Here is a 17,038-nt window from a genome sequence, read left to right on the forward strand (position 1 = left end):
AGTATGGTGGGCAATAGGATCTGCAGAATTTGACACGGGTAGAAGGTAGATAGAAGAGGAAAATAGCCCCATCTCCTGGTTGTTCTGAAACATCAGCGCGTGCAGAATAATTATTTGGAAATGCTAAATAGCAACAGCTTTATCTTTATCCCTAGAGATTCTGATTCACTACATCTGGAGTTGGGCCCAGGAATGTACATTTCTAACAGTTAATTCTGAAGCAGGTGTTCCATGGAGCAGACTTTGTAAATTACTTCTGTTAAGGGATACAATGGGCAAAGTGTTAGCAGAGTATGTCCTCTTTATATACTTACTTTATATTCATTTGAACCAGATGTTATCTGACCCCAGTGTCTTGATACTTACTGAAAAACCAACCAACCAACCAAACAAAAACCCTTACAGGAAACTATTACACATAGAACTATCAAGATAGAAAAACACACTATGGTGAAATACTTGTCTCTACAAGCAAAAATGGCCATTGGAAAGAAAGGAGACTTCTTGTTTTTAATATTTGCTTAAAAAGTTGAAGGAAGAATCCAGAGGGTAATGTCAGAGTTTAAACAATTTAGAAATATGCAGGATTCCAAATTAGATACCAGCAAGGTGAAAATTATTTTAGTTATTAGTAATTGCATAATCTGAAATTTAGAATATTTTTCTATACAAACAGTAGTCTGAAATACAATTCTAAAGTGCAGAAACCCCATCCCATTGACAGAGTCAAACTTGGGAAAACAACATGAAGGGTGCTTCAATTTGGGCTGTAGGATTTTTAAGTGTATTAGACTCAATTTCACATAAGAGGGACATCTTTTGACATTACAGTGAAGTTAGATCCCTGTCTGATGGGATGATTATAACAAGGCCTGGATGTCGTTCTTGCAATGTCCATCTCTAAGAATTAAACCATTAGTTCTCATTTAAAGTCAACTTTAGTTGACTTTAGGAAGTGGGGTTATTATACTGAAAACAAAATTAAAGTATTTTCCATACTTTTACTCTTTTCATAATAAACTAATGATTACACCTTTAAAACAAGAATTGTGAAAAGAAACACAGTATAATAGGTAAAGAACACATTTGCTGTTTTTATTGGTGCCTTGCATGGCAGTAATACTGAAAAAAGAGAATGCAAAAACAAAAAACAAAAAACAAAAAAAACAGGTTGGTGGCAACCCACATCCTTTTTTTTAAGAGTACATAAACTCCTGTTTTATTTTTATTGTGGCATGAATGATAACATAAAACCAAAAACATGAAAATATACAACTTATATTACACTATGTGTTATGAACAAAATATAAATCTATAACTCTATGTTATATTTACATAATTATTTATTTTATTAAATTTCAAGTGAGATGGTAGGTTGCACATACTTTGTTTTAAGCTCCAGGCATTTGATTGTCTCTTTTCTATTTTTTCCCATTTTTACTCATAAAATCCAAAATGTTAGAAGGACTAAGAGCTTTAGAGCCAGCGGAGCCATATAAATACTGTTTTAGTGAACCAGTGACAGAAACACTGGGGAGGACAGGAATCGATCAGTAGAAAACTCAACACAACATTATCTTCAACCTGGAAAACTGATAGTTATAGGAAACTTTAAAATTAAATACTGTAAAAGCCTGTCTAAAGGAAAACCTATGCCCTACAAGACAAAGAAATATCTGAACCACTTTAAGTGGGCTTCATATTTTTCCTTGCAGATCCCATAATATTTATTTTACTATTAACTTGATAAACAAATATTTTATAAACCTGTTTGTAAATATACAGTTGTTTATTACAATTCAATAATTTACTCATTAGAATGAATGAAAATGTAATTATTTTTGATGTTTTCAATGTGATATAAGAGGTTTCTTCTGGGAAAAGTAACAACTTCTGGATTAAGAAAATATCTGAAATTGGATCATAAAATAGTTAAAGATAATTTTCTTTAAGTGAATTAAGGTAAAAGTCTACTCCAGAAATCAAATCTATGAAATAATTTCATCAAAGAAAACTCTTTTATATTTGTTCCTTATAAGAGGATTTGGTTTCAAGAATGATTATGTTCTTTGGAGGGATTTTATACATGGTTAACTTTTAACTGCAGACGCCAAATAAATGGTAAAAATTGACTTAACTAATTTAGGTATAAATGTACTGAAGAATAGTTTTGTGTTTTAGCCAAGTGTAGTAACTAGCCAAATTATTAGTAACTTATAAATGAGCAACTTTAACCTATTTTCTCCAGTGATGTTCTCTTAGATTCATATTAAAACATGACTATTTTTAGAGGAACTTATTACAACAGCCATAAAAATACAGAATTCTGGCAAGATTATTCCTCAGTACTGGGGTGAGCGTGCGTGTGCGTGTGTGTGAGACAGAGAGAGAGAGAGATGTGAACACGTACACAGGAAAGGAGAGAGGAGGGAAACTTCACGTTTGTTTTAGTTTGATCTTACTCTCATTTCCTTTACCTTATCTTTTTTGGTCATCATGGGGCACAGAAAAAGAATCCAAGGTTTTAGGATCCTCTGCAAAAATTATGAACCAATCAAATGCCAAAAAGGCAATGTGTTAACACAGTAAGTTGCTATTCGTAGCACCTTTTATCAAATGACTTCAAAGCACTTTAAACATTAATATAATTTTCTTTTGGGGAAAACTAAGGAAAAAAAATTGTGACACGCAGTGAATTAGATGTCAGAACCGAGAGCATAATGCAGGGCTATGAACTTGCTTTGTGCTTCAGTCCACACACAGTTCAGTCTCTCTGACATAAACCTAATTAAATAAAATTAACTTCAGAATTTCAGCAGCTAAAGGTCACCATTAACAATTTTGTTTTCCCCTTCAAATAAAACAAAATAAAGAATAAACAAAAAAAGACCAAAACAGACGTATTTTGTCAATTCACTGGTAAGTGTGTTAGAACTGGTTTCAGCCGTGAATGCCCTCTGTGGCATCTACCTGGAGCTAAAACAAAGTATTCTTGTAGCCCAAAGTCATGAAATGAAAACAAAGCATCTTTATAACACGGTGTAAGATAAGTATCCAGCCAACGTGAGAGGTGAACCCACATAAGTCAGGAAGAATTTGTTAACAAAGACAGAGAACAAATTTTTTAAATTCTGTTTTCACATTGTACATAATAACGATATAAAAACAAGTGTCTATTTTTTTCTTATCCAGAGTGCTTAAAAACAAAACAAAACAAACAAAAACAAAAAAATTGGCTCTAGATGACTGTGGCAATTAAATAACTAAAATGAGTGATGAGAGCATAAGTTAATTAAGATTGAACACGACCCTCCTATTAATGCACTCCTTTGTGTTAAACACTGGAACTTGACATTGTTGGGGCCAAATTTTTAAAAAGGAGAAAACTTATGGAAGGAGAAGTAAAATTGTGTGGGTGAATGTGTGTGTGTGAGAATATATATACATATATATGTATATATATATATGTTGGAGATGGAAATTTGTTTTAAATATCTAACAGCTTATTGGCTGCACTTCCAAATCAGAGCAGAATAAAATAGAAAGGGAGAAATAAATTATACATAACTTACTAATCTGGGAACAGCTGACCATTATTATTATTATTACTATTATTATTATTATTTTATCATCATCATCATCATTATTACAACACTAGCAAAAAGAGGCAGTTCAAATGAAAATACAGTCATCAAAAACAAACAGGAAAACAAACAAAACAAAATCTCTGACATGCAGGATATGATCAGCTCCTCCAAGCAAAACCCCAGAGCAAGTCTTTTGAGAGAGAGAAAAATAAAAAGGACTTTTTTCTTACTTAAATGTAAAAATCAAACTTTAGGGTTGCGATTAGGGAGTGGGATAGGAAAGTGATGACTGGAGTGAAACCATGGCACATCCAAGCTACTGGTTGGAGTATTTACTGTCTGATGCTTCAGCACAAATAATGGCAACTGACTTTAAATGATTTTGTATTTATTTGTATACGCCCTACAAGTGCCTTGGCATTTGGCTGGCAAAATCTAAATAAGCAGTCCCGTTACCACTCATTGTTGCTCTATGCACATACTGTGCTGGAACCAAAAATTGGACTTCAGTGGGTTCATCTTACAGCAAAGTAAGAGTAATGGCAAGATTGCTGGGTTCAGCCAGGCTCCATTTTGCGGGGCTGCAACAACATTTAATCAAATCCTGCTTTTTATGGCATGAGATGCACATGGCCCACAATTCTGAAATGCAAATGGCCTCCACCTTATTTCATGGAGAGATGAAAAAGACCATATAAAATCATCAGTTCCATTTCCTGATCAGGAAAGAACGGAATGTTGAAGAAATAAGCTAATTCTATATTTCTGGAAAATGGCCAAATACATTCAAGGAAAACAAACAGAAATCATTAAGTAGCAAACGTTAGTGGAACGAACTGACCAGGGAGAAGGGACATCTGGGAGCAGTTTGCTAGTAGCTTCCATTTTATACATGCACACCTTTATTACACAGGGCCACCTGACTCATCCAATAATAATCATATTAGAAATTTAAAAATATAATTTCTGAGCCCTATATTAGTTAAGTTGTCATTTGAAGTGCAAAGTCAAGGTCAAGTTTGCTTCCAGACCAGTCACTTAGGAGGATGTGGGATTTCATCCCCAGATGTGGGTTTAACTCACAATGGTCCAACATTATTCCTATTAGTACCATAATCACACACATACATACACACAAAAATCCGAGATCAGAAAATATTTTTTCTCTAAATTTCTTATGTCTCTCTCTCTTTTCACCTGAGAACAGCACCTACAGTTTCCATTAAAAAAAAAGTCAAATCTCACCAGCTGCTGGTATTTCAGGTTTTTCAAGGGATTGTCTAAGATATAACACTGTTCTAACTTAAGAAGGAACAGGAAAAAGGAAAGGGAAAAAATGAACTGGGTCAACACTTCAGTACAAATTTGGCACTTGCTCAAAGATGTAGTGTGGTGTGCAATAGACAAAGAAAGTCCTCTGAAGAAAATAATTGCTCATTTTGTGGTGGATAGCAAGGAAGTTAAAAACAGGCTCTTTTTCCCTCTTCCCCCCCATGCACAGACTTCCATCTTTAAAGTATAGAGATGGAAAAGGTGGAGAGAAGTAAAGAGAAATTCATCTTTCTTTTTCTGTCAGGTGCATTACAAAAAAAAAAAAAAAAGGAAAGGAAAGAAAAAGAAAAGGAAAAAACCCAGAAACCCCAAAAAACAAAACTTATTTCTTTTTAAAAATTGTAGCACAAAACAACAAAACACATTCACAAGCCACTTGTTGGCACTGTGTACCTGAGTGAGAATTTCTAGAACATTGTAGAACAAACAGCCATAAAGTTTATTAAAAAAAAAAAAGTTGACGGGTAAGACTTCAGTGCTTGGATGTAGCAGCTGAATTACTGGCATTATGTTACCCATAGCTTATTTCAATCTCTTGTTGTTGATATTGTTGTTTGCTTGTTGTATTTTTGTTTTTCCTTTCCAAGCCTTTTGAGGCTGAGGTCTATTAGTCAGCTGATGTCCCAACTAGTTAAGACTAACAGTTAAAGTAACAGTCAGTGTATGAGAAAGTTAATGTGCTTGGCCACTGGTAAGGATGAACCAGCTAGGGCTTCTTTAAGTCCTAAGGTCACAACAACCTTTTGACCCTTATCAGTTGGCTTGTCCTGCAATATGGTTTTCACTGTCACTCCCATAATCTACATCTGGATCATCCTCTTCCTCATCGTACTCATCATAAATTTCTCCGTTGATGTCCTCAGGCTGTATCTCTTCTTTGATATGTGGCTCCTCTCCTTTCACACCGTAAGTGCTCTGGATAACAGGCATCCCGGGCTCTGGGCTGCTCGACACGCTCGAGTGCTCCGAGGGCAGGTGAGGGGAGGGCATTCCGGCCATGGCAATGGCTCCAGGGTACACAACACCAGCAGTGGCGATAGGGATCTGTGCTTGTTGCCTGTCAGAGAGAATTCCCAAAAAACACTGTGGGTGGGTGAACAGTCAGATGCAAGCCTTACTAGACAATTAATTAATTTGCTCAGCTCGTCCAACTCTAACGGAGAGATTTTCACCCTAATGCCCAGCATTTTAAAAATTGTTTTCTACTTTGATTCAATACCTTACTTCTGTAGCATGCTTTATAGATGATAAGACATTTACGTGTGTCACTCCTTTGATTCTGAAAATGATTCTGTTTTCTTACTATTCTATTTTATGAACAGACTGAGGTGCAGAAAGATTAAGCAGAAGAACCCAAGTCCTTGACCCCAAGTTCATTTTCCCTTCACTATAACATGCAGAAACAGTTTTTTAAAAAAATTAAACCTAAAGACAATTCAATTTTAATGGAAAAATTCTAGAGCATTACAGCTCTCAAAATGAAACATTACTGCCAAGAACTCACCAGAACTGAACAATATCACATTGTCCACTTGGTCCCTGAAATAGTTTTAGGTCAGGGTAGGACGCAGGGCCTGCCTCATGGGTGGACAACCTCTGCAGTTGCACCGGCCCTGGGGCTTAGAAAGATCCTATACTTGGTTTTAAGTTCTGTTGTGACAGCCTTGAAATTCTTAAGAACTTTTCAGCAGGGACCCCACATTTTCACTTTGCACTGGGCTCCACAAATTACGTAGCTGGTCCTAGTGGGAAGGGATTAACAGATGATGTTCATTCACGCCTTCTTTCATTCACTCAAATGCTTACTATTCCCCAAGAAGTGTTGGGTTTCATGCTCAGCTTTGAGAGGAGTCAGGCACTGGGATATAAATCACAGACCCTTGGACAGAGCAGGCAGACTCCTTCACGGGACTGGAGGGGACAGGGCAGATGTGCAAAGGTTTATTCTAAGGCATCCTCTGGCCATTTTCAGAATAGTATTTATTATTCTAAGAAGCTCTCGGGATCTTACTTACTTCTGTTCCACATACGAGCATCTTTGTTTCTACGTTTTTTGAGAAAATTCTACAGAAGCGATGTGGCTGCAGGCAGCATATTATGACACTGTCAACAGCCTTGCCACAGGAAGCAGGGTGAAACATCCTGAGAGCTGCATTCTTCATTCCGAAGGGAACTTTCCCCTTCACACCTCACGGTGCCCTAAATAGAATCCTTACTTTGTGATCCACAAAGGCCACACCTGTGCCCTGACAGCCCAGAAGTCTTTCTATATTCAGAAACAAGTGTTTCTTTCCTTTGAAATCATTTCTATGTTGTATCATCTCAACTAAGTTTTTGGTTGTTGTGGAATTTATCTCTGTGAAGCCTTGGAAGTAATGAAAACCAAGTGGCAAAAGAACCAGTAATGCTTCTGTTGTTTTGTTTGTTTTTTTCTTTCGGTTTTTTTTGAGGAAGATTAGCCCCGAGGTAACATCCACCACCATCTTCCTCCTTTTGGTGAGGAAGATTGGCCCTGAGCTAACATCTGTGCCCATCTTCCTCTATTTTATATGTGGAATGCTGCCACGGCATGGCTTGATAAGCTGTGCCCAGGTCCGCGCCTGGGATCTGAACCGGCGAAGCCCTGGCTGTCAAAACAGAACGAGTGAACTTAACTGCTATGCCACCGGGCCAGCCCCTATGCTTCTACGTTTTTAATAGTGAACTTCAAAATTATTTACTTTTAGATACTTTATTTTCCACCAGCTGTTAACAAAGCTCATGTTGGAGCCATCCTTCTAGGAGCTGGGAGTGAATTCACATGGAAGTACTCTTTTCCAGGATCATGTAGGGGACAGTTTAGTCTCTGAAAATACACTGTGTTCAGGTTCTTTTTCAAAATGCTGCTTTGCAACTGAACAAATATGTTTCACATCCCATTAAGTATAACAGGAAGTTTTCCTTTTGAAAAAATGACCGAAAGGGCCGTACCCAACGTTGAAGTACTGCCGCATTTCCTGCCGCCGGTTCCGCATGATTGCTTTGTATTCCCCGATGCGCAGCTTTTTGCCGTCCACGAGGCAGGTGCGCTTTGGCCTGGGCTTGTATTTGTAGTCAGGGTACTTCTCCAGGTGCTGCTTGCTGAGCCGGGCTTGTTCCTCATAATATGGCTGTTTCTCTAGGTTTGTCATAGCTTTCCAGCGAGATCCTATGAGGAAAAGAAGGTTAGGATTCTAATTTGCACAGCTGCGAAGGATCCTAAAAAGATATAACTGAGAACAAGTAAGTCTAAAGTAAAAATGTTGGTCAAAACCCATAAAGACATAAAAATGCTTTTGATTGGTGAGCTGTGACTCAAGAGGTGAGAGCCCACAAGAACAGAGGTGTTGATGGCTGTGTCCTCAAAGAAACTGTGTACCCAAAGATACAAACACTGAGTAATATATATGTGCTTTTTGGCTTGAATTAACAATTTAGCCAAATTTGTATATTATGTACTTAAAAGCTCATAGATAATTTAATTTCTACATTAGATCATAATCTAATTCAACTGTGAACAAAATATTATGCAAAAACTCATTACATATTTTGAATCTGATGCTAATTAGCTATTGGGTATTTTTATGTGGGGGTACATTACTGACTACAAAGGTTTCTAACATATATTACATGTAATTCTCATTCTCCCCTAAATGTTTAAGTATGCTTACATGAATGATTGCAATTAAAAATTCATTTCATAAAATTTTAATTATAAAAAATTATATTAATGAACATGCACTGGGTAACTACTGTGTGCTAGATACTATGCTAAAAAGTTTACATAAGTTGTCTCATTTTTACCTTTCACCACAATCCTGTAAGACAGAGGATATCGATGAGAAAATTGAAGTTCAAAGAGATGAAGTAACTTACCCAAGGTCACACAACTACTAAATTGCAGATCTGTGACTCAGACTCAGGTTTGATGGAACTGAAAGTGTGGTACATGGTATGTATTTACACACCTATTCCCATCTACTTAATATGATCTAGCAGAGGTCACAATTACAATAATAAGTATGTACTGAGATTTTTCTCTTAATAAATCACTTTCAATAATATATAAAGATGTCTTCTCCTGTGATATAGTATGCAATGATAATGTTAATCCAACTTGGTTTTCCCCTTCTTTTCACTTTTAATTTTGGTTTGGATTCAACCAGGACTGTGAAAAAAAACTGTTTGAAATGTAATTAAAAATAGTTTATGCTAACTCTCAATACAGATGTGATTTAAAGTTTTGATTCTATCAGTACGGCTATGTGTAGTAGTAACAAAGGCAATAGTAACGTTTATTTTTTATTAACAATGTGGGAAAAATCCATCTATTTGCAGATGAAATGTGTTTATCCGCAAGGAATCAACTCAGCTCTACCCAAACGCACACAGACCAAGAGAACTGGAATTCGGAGATTCCTACCAAATATCTCCTGCACTTGCTGCCTTTACCTGCCTTCCAAAGTCATCTGAGCAAGATCTTAAGAGCTTTTGAATGGGGTCATAACTCAACTATAACTGCTATCTCAAATGCAAATCGCGCACTGATGAACAGTTCTTCCCTACGAAAGCTCAGTATGAGCTGTTCTATTTATTAAAGAATTGCAGTGAAAGGGATAATCGCTCTTCCCTTATAATTGCTTCCTATTGGAGCAGATGTTGCCTGGGTAGGTACAGCCACGTAGGTGTTACAAAGATTTATAAACAGCTTTTTCCAATCTAGACAGCAACTATGACTTTATTCTATTTACAACAGAAACCCAGGTTACAGTTCAAATAATAGAGTTTATTTTTTTATTCCTTTCTCAAACTTATGTTTAAATAGCAGCGTCCAACATTAAGTCAGTTGGTCAGGCCATGTCACTTGAAGGTACTACTCAAACTCCTTATTGCCCAACATTATTCTGAAGAGGTACTTGAAAATCATTATGGTGTTCTCAGGGCAAATATAAACACAGGTAAAGCTATAATACTATTGAACTGAATCAATTCTTTTCTTGGAGTTTCTTACAAGTATCTACAACAGAATTTTGAACCCCAGATCACGGAGTCGAAAAGTCAGCATACCAGAAATAATTTACTGAATAATTATAGGAATACATTTAAAAAAACGGATCAAAGATGGTTGACTTAAAATTCACTAGCTATCTTTATCAAAAAATAGAGCAAAGAAACTAACATTGTCAATTAGAGTAGGAATTGCTAAACATTCTTCCCTAAGTTTAAATGTTCTATAAGCTGAAAAACAGCATGTTCCTCTGGGGCTGGCCGGTAGTATAGTGGCTAAGTTTGCATGCTTCACTTCGGCAGCCTGGGCTGTTCACTGGTTTGGATCCCAGGTGCAGACCTATGCATCGCTCATCAAGCCATGCTGTGGTTGCGTCCCACATATAAAACAGAGGAAGATGGACACAAATGATAGCTCAGGGCCAATTTTCCTCAGCAAAAAGAGGAGGATTGGTGGTGGATGTTAGCTCAGGGCTAATCATCTTCTTCTTCGTAAAAAAGAACATGTTTCTCTAAGGAAAGAGAATGTTTATGCCTCATAGTAACCTGCCTTGGAATGTGAGAACTGTTTTTAGATTTCCTACTATGTGCATGATGCTGTATTAATGCCTGGATGTGCAGTGCTGAATCACTATGTTCCTATCTTCTTGGAGCTTATGTTCCAGTGGAGAAGAAATAAAATAAACAGCTAATTATAAAATTTATTACTTTAATTATAACTGTGGAAAGTACAGGAAGCTATGAGAACATATAAGGAGGTGGGATCAATCCTGTGCAGGTCAGGAAGGTTTTGCTGCAGAAATGACTCCTACAGGGATGGAAAGAGAAGAGCATTCTATGGAGGAAGAATAGAACGGTCAAGGCCTTGCAGTGGGAAGGGGGATTAGAGGAACTTAAATAAAGCTGGTTTGGCTAAAATGCAGAGGAAAAAAGGATAATAAAATATGCGTAAATTCTCAGAAAAGTTGGCTTCTAAATCTGGCATGAACTGGAATCACAAAATATTTTGACACTTGATAATATAATTTCTCTGGAAGTATCACTGAATTCTAAGCTACATTTTAAAATATGGCCATATCATAGTTTCAAGTCTTTTCAAAACTAAGAATTAAGATAGCCTAAGCACTAACTGGGGGCAAAATGGCTAACTGCTCCATTTTATGACAGCGTGGACCAATGTTTCAGTTTGGTGGTATGTGCAGTTTTCATTTTTAAATAACTTTTGAATGGGGTTAAGCAAAGGACAAGTTTGGTTTTGGTTTCAAAGGCTTTGCAGGTACAACAACCACTATATGTAGCTGTGATGTACACGCCTGAAACACATTAGTAGGAAAGCATTTTAGATTATCCCCATAAGAGATGAAAACATCTACTTGATTTGAGTCTGGCTGGCTGCTTACCCTGGACCATCTTCATGAGTAAGTTGCCTGTTGTTTTCAAAAGACGAGTCTTTTATAATGAAAAATAAAGAAGTACATTTGCGTATTCCTCCTGATGACAAAGAGGAAGCTTCAATTAAAAATATTTGATGTTGCTAGACTTTGGGTGGTAAACATGAGGTAGTCTATACAGAAGGCAAAATATAACGTTGTACACCTGAAATTTATATAATGTTATAAACCAATGTGACCTCAATAAAAAAATAATAATAAAATAAAAGCAGGTAACGCCCTGGAAAAAAAAATTTGATGTTCAAAATCAGAAAAAAATCGGCTTTGAAAGTGCACTTTTCCTTTCTAAATTTGGCAATATAATAAAAATGAAGAGTTTGAGCTGAGCAACATTGTTATCTCCATGGGGTCTGTAATGAATTTGCACATTTTACTCCAACTACTGTATATCTAATCAGAAAAAGATGTCCCCCACCCCCTGATCTAGCGCCAAACGGTAAAAGGTGATTCCTTATGTTAACAATTTCAGCAGAATGGCTTATTAAAACCAGATTTTAGGGTATTATAAAATGCTTAGAAGCCCTTTAAAATGTCAACTAGGATCCCCAGAGACTACATAAAATGTCAACCCAGCTCAAGCGCCTGTTTTAAGCAGAATGAATTAGCGGCATGCTGTCGAAGGCTGTTATCCAAAACAATCAGTAAAGAGGAAAACATCAAGCTTTCTTTGTACTTTTATATGAAATGGGCCATTTAGAACGATCTTGTGGATATTTGAAGATCACTCATCTATTTGAAGCTATGACTAAATACTGAAGTCCCAAACACACCTCAGTGGGTTTATGTTCCTGCTATATCTTTAATTAATACAAAGGTCTGAAATTAGACAGCACTCTCTTTAATGTAGCCTATTAGGGTATAATCATATGGTCATTCTAATATTCTCGCCTCCAAACCAGAAAGAAATTCTTTTAGCTAGCTATCTCTTTCCTATAAAGACTTTTGCTACATTTCCTAAGATACTTCACATCACCAAAACTGATTTTCTCTTATACTTAGGATAAAGTTTTAACCAGTGATTATCACTTTTTAGTATTCAGACACAGGAATTGAATGACATAAAGACAATTCAAACAATCTTAGTATTTAGTTTATTTTGACATTTTGGGATTTCTAATTTGGGAATAACTGACATATTAAAATATGAAATATGCTTATATTAAGTATTTTATTCTTTTCTAGAGTTTTTCTAAATGAAACAGGTATGATTTTTTTAAAGAACGGGAAATTTCACATGGAAGGTAGAATATAGTCATAAAAAAGGAAAAATAGATCAGAGATGGTAGAGATGCAAAAAATATGCATTTTTTTGATCAGTTCCAATTTTGGTTTGCATGGATATATACTTTTATACATAAGTATTCACATTTTCTATGTATACCTAAAGCTTCACATGCTCATATGTTTTGACATAACATTCATCTAAAGATCTCAAAATCATTTAGATGAAAATTGAGACACAAGTTTAAGTGGTTAATGGTTTTTGTTTGTTTGGTTTGTTCTCATTACAATGCATGCTATCAACTGGGTGGCATCTCTTACCATTGTTGAGAATGGGGCATCATAAAAACGCACGTATACGTTTAGTAACTACTTTTAGACGATCGGTTCCTTAACGGAAAGAATCAAAAGGGACACTATCTACATTAACTACATGTTATTCCAAGTGCATTATGGATTTTAATAAAGCTTTAATAACTCAAATTTTGGTACTTATTCATTAAGGCTACAATTTGCTGATAGAGTTATGTGTTCATATTCTATCTTTATCGTTTAGTTCTTAGAAGTCAGAGAATAAAAAATCAGAATCTGCTTAAGTTGTCCAGTACCTGGCCACCATTCTAAGTGAAGATGAAGATGATGATGATGATGTCAAGAGAATAGCACAAAAGAAATGGAATCTTCTGTTCCTTTTTTCTGGGACTTAAATTTGTCTATAACAGGTCTCTTCATAATCAGCAGCTTCCCTCTCACTCATCTTTTCTGTGTGCTTCAGTGTCTACATATGTAGGGTAAATATGTACTTTATCTGTTAAGCTGAAAGCTGCCATGACAGGAAAAATCCCTTTTTAAATGATACTGAAAATATGCCTAAGGTTACTAAAAGTATAAATTTAAAAATGCACACTCTACATCTTTTTGTGTCCTGATGATCTAAAGTGACCTTAGGTTACAGCATTTAGAGCAAACATTATCTCCAGTCCCACCCTAACTCCACGATGGCATGACTTCTATAGTTTGCAAAGGAAAAGAATAAACACAGTTAATGCCACTATCAAGTGGCTCATCTGAAAGCAACTTTTTTCCTAGACTTAGTACAAATATTTCTAGATTTTTAAAGAAGAGAAAATATTACAACAATTAGTACAGAGACACACAATTAAATTCGCTACAGAAATTGGACACATTTCTTGACGAGCATGGAACGCTTCATCATCAGAAGAAAAGGCTCCATGATGACACATATCACGTTATGTTAAGCAGATAACATGAGCTGCCTGGCCTCCAAACCTAGTTGCTCCCAACAACTGCAGAAAACAGAACTGTAGATTTATTCCATACATCACTTAACCCTTAAGGCTTTTCTTACCCAATATCTTGCTGATGTTGGAGTTGTGCATGTCAGGGAAGGCTTGAAGGATTTTCCTTCGTTCATCTTTAGCCCACACCATGAAGGCATTCATGGGACGCTTTATGTGGGGCTCATTGCTCCCACGTCCCCTGGATTCTCTATAAATTCTTGATTCGGAGACTCCAGCACTTCCTAAAAATAGGGAACATTGCTTCACATTAGTGTTAAAACTTCTGGCAATTCTCTTCCTTGCACTACTGTTTTTCAGTCTACTAAAGTAACTGAAAATAAAAAGTACTTTTGACAATGGTACTTCCAGTTCTTGAGACAGATGCTTGTTTATGAAGTTCTTGTGATAAGCCTTGTGGTGGCAAATGTTGCATTTTTGTTTTTAATCCATTTTTAACATATTTTCCCTTTCTTTGAATGGACTGTGGACTGTTTCACCACTTACTTTCAAGAGCACACAAGAAACTTGAACATGTGATCTTTGATGCAAATTGGAAAGAGAATAGTGGGCTTAGATCAATCGGTCTGCTGGTACTGTAGAAATATTAGACAGGTAAGAAGCTCACAAAATTGTGAAACACTAATACATTCAGCAGCATGGATGACTACAGGTAAGGATGTGTCTCTGCTACCTAATGCCCTTTTCCTCTCTCTGAGGCTATATAAATAAAAATGCTGCTAGATAAAATTTTGAGGTTAAAATACAATATACTTATTCTCCTGTAATGTGTTTGGCTTTTCTTTGAACTTATGTGCTAAGAAATGAATGAAATATGCCGATGCAGCAACGATAGTCTGCTCCCCAAAGATATTTGAAAATGGTCGGGAAAAGAACAAAAGAATAGTAACATTACTATGTTTGTTAAGAAGTCTACAGCCATGTATTTAAGGTGGAAAAAATAATATATTCGCTCCCCTGAATTTTCCCCCTAACATCTATGCTGCCCAGAGACCCACTGAAAGTTACATTCCAGTTAGCGAGACTCATGATAATAAAACACAACCAAGAGCCACAGTGGAACTTTTGGGAGCTGCAGTCACTCCTCTAGGTTTTATGTGGCTTTATAGAACAGCTTCAGCAGATTAAACAGCTTCCAGAGATACTTGAGTTTAGGCAAAGAAAATAAGGAGAAATAGAAGAAAACACAGAACTCTGGTAGTAAGTTTTAGAGGGTTACCGTTACAAAAAATGGAAAAGATGTATTTCGGTAGCATATACAATTTTAGAATAATTTGGAGATTTCTAGAGCTTGTATTATTACTAAAAGCACTACTTTTTTCCCCCTTCTTTCATACTCTTCCTTTCTTTTCTTAATTTGAAGGAACAGGAATCAATCAAAATTGCTCAAACTCGAAGACCTCTCCAGCAGCAAACAAAAAACATCGGATATATGTTGGTAGAGTTTCTCATTATTTTTCATTCATAAGATGTTCTTTGGTCTGATGAATACTGGGAAATATTTTGCATACAAGCCTGACTGAATTTAACAGATAACAGCAACAAAATTTTGATGTTTTAATGCTGATTACCATGGGTATATTTTATCATGCGAATACAACTTAAAATTTATGAAATGTGTTATTACCAGTAATTGTCTTTTTATTGACAAAAATGAGTGCTAATATGTGGCGACATCTTTGTAAAACGGGTTTGTAACTAGCAAATGATCATTTGCACATCTGCCTTTTCTCGTTCTTACACCTTACAGCAACATAAGCAATAAAATGAACATTACATGACTTCATCAAAGCTAAACAAGCTCTTTTTATGTACTAAGGCCAGGTTTATTTTAGCCAAGCAAAGCAGAAAATAGAAGGAAACGTTTGGATAGAACAGGCCAGAAAAACGCAGGCTTTTCTTGGATACCCAATTGAATCAAATTCAGTTTTGACAAAATTATCTGGTTAAATGCACATTTGGCTAGTCTATTGGCTATTATAGAACTAGACTTAAACGTCAAATCAATGGCCCAAGGCAGAGTAGATAACTGTGTATTTTGGGGGATTCCTGGGAACCCTTTCTTTCCTAAAATATGCTTCTCACTGGCTGGCCCTGGTGCAGTCTTTTCTATAGGCAGGGAACTTCCTCTGCAATAGTGACAAATTGGAGGACAGTACTCTTAAAATGCATTTATGTCACCTGACACTGGAGAGGGGTTCCCCGTTGGGGCTCAGTGTAAGAGGAATACCACTTTCTTCCTTTTCCCTCTTTGCTGTGCTATTAAGAGCACCAATTTAATTAGTTGTCACTGTGGCTGTTCAGAATATTGAGAAATGATGCAGACAACAGAAGTCTCCAGGCATGTGAGGAAAGCAAGGGGGTGTGCAGCTGGGGTTCTAGCTGTGTTACAGAGGGTAGGTAGGGCACTTGGCTGTATAGTAGATAGGATAAAAGGGAAGGGTTTCAAAATGCAAGAAACAATCCTGAAAATGTGCTCTGCACAATGTATTCTGGTCAGGGTTTGACAAATGAAAACTTAAAAATGAGTTTATCTAAGGACAAGTTTCTGCAAAGTTTGTTTCGGGCGTAAGAAACAGGGAAGTAAGAGAGAGTGTAGGTGGCGATTGAGAGCATCTGCTTAGAATCACGCCATCTTGAACCCTAGACCTGTCTCTAGCACTTACAGCCCTATAAGCCTTGGAAAAAAGGATTCAAAATTCCTAAGGGCCAATCTCTTTATCTGTAATAGTACTTATCTCACAGTTGTGGTGGGGATTAATGAGATGATTTCCGCAAAGTACTCAGCAGAGAGTTTGGCAACCGGGAACTGCTCAGTACATGTAAGCTCCTATTCTAACCATCAGGTACAAGGTGGCAGTCTTGTATATTTTTCAGTAGTTTTAATTGGCACTAAATAGACATTTTGGCACACTATTGAAATATAGATGAACAATTGTCACAAACCATCAGAATCTCCACTCATATTGAAATCCATCATGGCATGGCTAAATTTTCCTTCTTCATTCTGTTTAACCGCCAGTTGCTGAGTCAGACTCTCCAGTGTTGTTTTTTCCTTAGAAAAAAGAAATTTATAATGAGAGTTCAATCTGGAAATTATAAT

At 36.4% G+C, this 17,038-nt stretch overlaps 1 protein-coding gene across 22 annotated transcripts in view; it reads right to left on the reverse strand.

Moving 5' to 3' along the window:
• Nucleotides 1-1,069: 1,069 nt before the first annotated feature.
• Nucleotides 1,070-17,038, reverse strand: part of SOX5 (SRY-box transcription factor 5) — a 951,808-nt gene continuing 935,839 nt past the window's right edge. For all 22 annotated transcript variants that reach the window (XM_070494048.1, XM_070494061.1, XM_070494052.1 and 19 more), the window contains 4 exons: nucleotides 16,882-16,990; nucleotides 13,986-14,159; nucleotides 7,890-8,106; nucleotides 1,070-5,976 (listed from right to left, as the gene is read on the reverse strand). In XM_070494048.1, coding sequence (XP_070350149.1) covers nucleotides 5,673-5,976; nucleotides 7,890-8,106; nucleotides 13,986-14,159; nucleotides 16,882-16,990 — 804 coding nt within the window. In that variant the 3' untranslated portion in view covers nucleotides 1,070-5,672. The remainder of the gene's footprint in view (nucleotides 5,977-7,889; nucleotides 8,107-13,985; nucleotides 14,160-16,881; nucleotides 16,991-17,038) is intronic.

This window comes from Equus asinus, chromosome 22 (assembly GCF_041296235.1).
Source record: "Equus asinus isolate D_3611 breed Donkey chromosome 22, EquAss-T2T_v2, whole genome shotgun sequence".
NCBI lineage: Eukaryota > Metazoa > Chordata > Mammalia > Perissodactyla > Equidae > Equus > Equus asinus.